This window comes from Schistocerca americana, chromosome 11, assembly GCF_021461395.2.
Source record: "Schistocerca americana isolate TAMUIC-IGC-003095 chromosome 11, iqSchAmer2.1, whole genome shotgun sequence".
NCBI classification, from domain to species: domain Eukaryota; kingdom Metazoa; phylum Arthropoda; class Insecta; order Orthoptera; family Acrididae; genus Schistocerca; species Schistocerca americana.
Window position 1 is genome coordinate 62107210 of NC_060129.1, and position 6000 is coordinate 62113209.

Here is a 6000-nt window from a genome sequence, read left to right on the forward strand (position 1 = left end):
TCAGTTTGCCGAAATATATCTCAATTTGGATTATGTCACCCAGCCAAATACTTAAACATTCCAATATCTACTGTTGGTTATGCAGCAATTGGATTTTAGGGATGGGAGGACTCTAGAAAAATATATATTTGCAAGGAGGAAAATGATGCCATTTGCATTTCTTGTACGAGTAATATTCACTGTATACTTAAATTCTGATGTCTCTCCTTTATGTTGTTATTTTGTACCACAAGATATGATCTGTCTACATTTGAGTGACATCAGGTTTAACATTAGCTTATCACTGCAGGCCCGCAGTCGTGCACCGCTGTCTCACGTCCGAGGGAATACTCCGACCGGATCACAGGGAGCTCTCCCTGGCCGACGCCTGTCTGCGAAGGTGAAAGCCCAGCGGCCGATGTCACCGCTGCAGCTGCTCCAAGTGCGGCAGCGCCTGGCCGTGAAGCGGGTGCTGCAGCTCACTCGGACGCAGGTGGAGGCGGAGGGGGAGAACTGTCCACCCACGAATGTAGAGGGTGCCCAGTGCGACCCGGCAGTCCGGCCGATTAAAGTGTCTGCACCCCCTGCACTCCCTACCAAGGACATGGCCCTTCGGTTTTGACACTTGCACTGTATCGATTGAAAACTTTTCTCATAGTTTGTTTTTATTCTTCGTATTGTGCCTGTTTGATATAAAGACTCTATGTTTTGGAGGTTATATGTTGTAAACTTCAGGGGAATTTTAAGCAATAAGATGATCAAAGTGCAATCCGTGTGAAAGATGTCTTGCAACACATCCTTTGTTCCCGTAATCCTTTTGGGTTCAATATCCACTAACGCCCTGTAGCCACACCTCATTCTCAATGTCTCCCATTGCCCTTACTCTGTTCCGTTAGCCCCACTCAATCCAATCCCCATGTCATCGTCATCGTGTGCTGCACGAAATCCCTGGCTCCTGTGCCAATGTGTCATTTCCTTAGCTTGTGGAGCTGCAACCTCTCTCTCCCGCATTCCTATTCTGGATACCTGCTGTCTCTCTCTGAGCTGCCAGCTGGCTTTCACCAATCCTCTTTCTGCTGCCAACCTCTTTTCTTTACTCGCCCACTCCATCCGACATATCCCCTCACCTCAATCTACCTTCCTATGTGTGGTTCAAGCACGGTGTAGCTGTGTGTGGTGGGGAGGGGGAGGAGGGGATTAAGTATGTGTACTCTGGCTCGAAAAAGGATTCGTCCAAAGGCTACTAATTTTTTTTAAAATGAGGCTTGGCAACAACTTAATGCTTCCACTATGTACTGACTTGTCATCTTCACTCCTAGATTATTTGCATTCTGCCAGAACTTTACATTCTGTATTTCATATATGTCATAAAGCGCTGTATAATATTGAAAACTAACATAATTTAATAAAGACGTTATTCAGTAAACACAATGTTTACGTTTGGACTATGTAATGTGGACTGGTTTAGGCTTTGTGTCTGACACTTATAGACACACAAAGTACAGAAAATTATAAATTGACAAAACACAAGATTGCTTCATTTTAGGTGTATAAAAAAGGTAAAATTATTAAGATACAGAGATTCAGTAGGTAATCACGTAAGTCTATCTGTCTGTCTAATAGCAGTTTTATCAGAAAAAGGTAAAATTATCTGTACTACTTTATGGGGGAGAAGTTTGCTATGAAAGGAGATTACCAAAGTTGAAAATTGACTTTCACATGATTTGCCTGTACAGTAAATCCCAAATACGAGGGTCGTTTGAAAAGTTCTCGGAATCACCATGAGAGGTCAGTGCTAGCACAACGAGTTGTTCACTTGATATTCATTGGGCTGTTGCCTGTAAACACGTGCCATGTCAGTGCTCTTGGAAGAAAGCTGTGGCAGTGATGTGGCTCTGTTGTTCTCATGCAGTGATATGCGAAGGTGGAAAAAAATTGACATTCGAGCAGTGATTAAGTATTTCGTAAAGAAAGGTATGAAAGAAAAGGACATTCATGCCGATTTCCAGAATACACTTGGGGACTCTGCTCCTTCATATTCAACTGGTACTAAGTGGATAAATGAATTTAAATTGGTTCAGGAGAGCTTAGATGATGATCAGTGCAGTGGTCGGCAAAGATGTGTCACCACTCCAGAAATCATTGCAAAAGTGCACAAAATGGTCATGGAGGATTGCCAATTGAAAGTGCATGAAATTGCTCATGCTTGCCAGATGTCATCTGAAAGGGTAGATCACATTTTAACTGAAGACTTAGAAATGAAAAATTCTGCAAGATGGGTGCCGCAACTCTTCACGCTGGATCAAAAATGCACGAGAATGGACACATCGGAACAATGTTTGGCCTGTTTTAAAAGAAACAGACAAGACTTTTTGCGCTGGTTTGTGACCACAGATGAAACATGGGTGCACTACTATACCCCAGAGACAAAATAGCAGTCAAAGCGGTGGAAACATGCTGATTCTCTGCCACCAAAGAAAGCAAAGACAATTTCTTCAGTGGGAAAGGTCACGGCATCAGTGTTCTGGGATGCGAAGGGGATTCTGTTTGTAGATTTTCTGCCCACTGTGCAAACAATTACTGAAGAATACTGTGCTAACCTTCTGGACAAATTGCAACGAAATATATGCGAAAAAAGGCCAGGTTTAGCAAGGAAGAAAGTCGTCTTCCATCAAGACAATGCGCACTCTCACATTGCTGTCACCATGGCAGAATTACATGAACTAAGGTATGAATTGTTGCCACACGTGCCTTATTCACCTTATATGGCTCCATCAGACTTCTGTCTCTTCCCAAAACTGAAAATTTTTCTTGGTGTACGAAGATTCACTTCAAACGAACAATTGATAGCTGGAATTAAAAACTATTTTGCAGGCCTGGAGGAAACTCATTTTCGAGATTGGATCAAGGCACTGGAACATTGTTGGACCAAGTGCATTAATCCACAAGGAGACTACATTGAAAAACAAAAAAAGTTTCAGTGATGTATGTACTTTTTTCTGTTCTGTTCTGAGAACTTTTCAAACCCCCCTCATATTTCTTTGAAGGAAATGTTTCCATAAGAAACCATTATCATTAACAGTCTAAAAGCTATCCTATGAGAAATAAATTTTCATGAAATCTTGCTTGGATAAGAAATTGATTATATCTTGTAACTATTGTACATGCTTTCTAGTTTCTTCTCTGGCTCATGGTGCATTTTGGTGCTAGATTCAGAACTGTAGTATTGCTTTTGAATAAAATTGCAGCCCCATTTGCACTTTTTATTTTACCAACCGTGAATGGTTTTGGCCCACAAGGCCATTAGCGAGTGGTACACGTCAGGTGGTCTGGGAGGACGTTGAACAGCAGTCAGGACACCTGACATAGACTGCTAAATAATGGCCTTGTGGGCCAAAACTGATCATGGTTGTTAAACAAAAAGAAAAGTGCAACTGGTGCTGACATTTTATTGTCTATGTATGTGTATGAAAATTGTCATATACATTGCACACATATATGTCTGATTCTCTGCTCTCTCCATATGACTCCAGAGAGGATGAGTCAACTAAATACAGGAAACAAACGCCAGTAGGTTGTCCTAGAACATTTCTTATGACCTTTTTACAGATAACCTACTTCTCCTCCCCCATCGCTAGAGGTATTTATTCCCACAGTAGTTTCATACAAAGAAATGAGTCGTGTATGTACGAGATTAGTTGGAATAGCTCCACCTGTCCTGATCTATGCTTTGATCACCCCTTTCCAGCCACACTCTCAACTGCAGGGGTGTGGGGATAACTATTACAGAAATTTTTTCAAGGTTGCAAGTGATACATGTGCTACATTTGTTAGAAATTGGTGATTCTAATATTGATAGTTATCAAATATTTTTTACATCTGCCCTGCCCCCGCCCCCTCCCCCGACCTCTGTGGATGGTAGATAAGGGTATATTACCCACACAGTATTTTTATATTTGAAATTGCTCCAGGCTTTCCTGAGCTATGTGTCTGTCTCTTCCAATTTTCAATTGTGCCCTCTACCCCTATGGATAGTAAGTGGTTCTTGCTCACACTATGCTTCTTATCAGATGTTAAGTTATCTGTGTACCAAGCTTGGTTGAAATTGATACAGTGGTTTAGGAGAATATGCTACACTTCCATTAATCCAGCCATTCTTTGCACACTTGGGTGCTGGATTAATGGGAGTGACAGATCAGTGAGAGTATCTGAAATTTAGTGTAAACATAGAGGGACTATGCTTCATTAAGTCCAAAGATACTCTCTTTTTCACACAAAACTTAGTTCTTAAGTGTGTACATATACAGTTGTATCATGCAGTATGAAAGATGAAAGATGCCCCTACATGCAACCACTTACAGGCATTACATCAGTATTTCATTGTGTCAGACTTCACTCATGAGCGCTGTGGGCAGACCAAGGTCCGACCTGTCACTTGGATTTACTCGGTCTTCCTCGGAAGTAGAAGGAGCAGCTTCTCATTTCATTTGCTAATGTAATGCGGCATCTTTCGTTTGGCCCAACTCTGAGTTTGGCAGAATTGTGCTGTCAGCATTGTTTAACCTTCGCTATTTCTTCGTGGTATGAAGGATGTTCACAGGTCCAGTGGCTGTTTTGTACAAAAATAGGCAGTGTAACGATCTGTTGTCTCAATTGTTTGAAATTAGTGGTAATGACAGAAGAGAGTGATGAAAATTCTCAATTCGCATAAGCAATAGGTACAGCATATTTGCTATGAATCATCATCAAATTATCACACAGAAAGAATTGATGGTGAAAGAGCAAACAATTAAAATAATCAAGAGATGGGATTCATTGTACATAAAAAAAACTTTGTGCTAAATTTGCAGGCCTGGAGCATGTAAAGAAATTGGTGGTACGAATAGTAAAATGTCTAAAGTCGCACACATTATTCTGTTGTCACTGTGATCTGGATTAACAAGAGTTAAGTGTCTGTCAAACAAACATACATACGTAAATTGTTGTAATATATTAGCGAACGTGGCAATGCTTTGCAATTGCTAAAAATGTATGGGAATCGAATATACATCCTGCTCTGCAGTGTCCCTTGGTCAGGTGTCAGAATTTTCGACTCCTTGTGAATTTGCCTGCTTTGTAGGTACGGAACCCAAAATTCTAATAAATCATTTAGAATGTGTGTGAAAAAGACTCCTTAGTTTTCATTTTTGGTTTTCATTATTTTTAAGGTTTTGTTTTATTTTTTGTTCACAGTACAATAAGAAAACTTCACGATATACAACATTTTTCAGTTATTATGTACTGTATGAGAATAATATGGACTGGCATCCTCAACTACCGGTCTGTGAAAGGGCAACATGCAACTGAACATGTGAAAAACTTACTGATTGTAAATCATTCCAACTTATTTGAATGACTGACCTTGTAACCTGTTTATTGTTACTGTAAATGAAACCTTGATTGGGAACTGAAGTCACTTAAAAGAAATAGGTTAATCGGTTGTGATCCTTGGTATATGGGGGAGCACGGTGACCTATCCAGCTTCTGAACATGTAAGGTTACTGGCTTCAATGACATTACTTCTCATAGTTTTAATCTGCAAACAGGTACCATTACAGACTTTTGGAGGATTGAAAGAGCATAGTAGTACAGTACAACTCAAATTGTTGGGTGAAAGCAGGCTGTATTCAGGAATCAAAAAATTCTTGTGGGTACAGAATTGCATGTTTAGTGGTTCCTACCATATCAACTGATTGGTGTTTCTTATGTTCTCATATTAGTTTTCCAAAATAATTGAACAATGGAAAATATTATATTATGAAAAGGACAGTTGCTACTCACCATATAGCGGAGATGCTGAATCGCAATATGGCACAACAAAAAGACCTTTGGAAAGTTAACTTTCGACCAACAAGGCCTTTGTCAAAAATAGACACCATATGCACACGCAAATGCAACTCATGCACACATGATCACAGTCTCTGGCAGCTGGAGCCAGACTGCCCTTAAACAGGTGGGAAGAATCATGACTAGAATGAAACA

At 40.4% G+C, this 6000-nt stretch overlaps 1 protein-coding gene across 2 annotated transcripts in view; it reads left to right on the plus strand.

The window, feature by feature from the left end:
* LOC124553796 overlaps positions 1–1398 on the plus strand; it is a 44042-nt gene extending 42644 nt beyond the window's left edge. For both annotated transcript variants that reach the window (XM_047127775.1, XM_047127776.1), the window contains one exon: positions 290–1398. In XM_047127775.1, coding sequence (XP_046983731.1) covers positions 290–601 — 312 coding nt within the window. In that variant the 3' untranslated portion in view covers positions 602–1398. The remainder of the gene's footprint in view (positions 1–289) is intronic.
* Positions 1399–6000: the final 4602 nt, after the last annotated feature.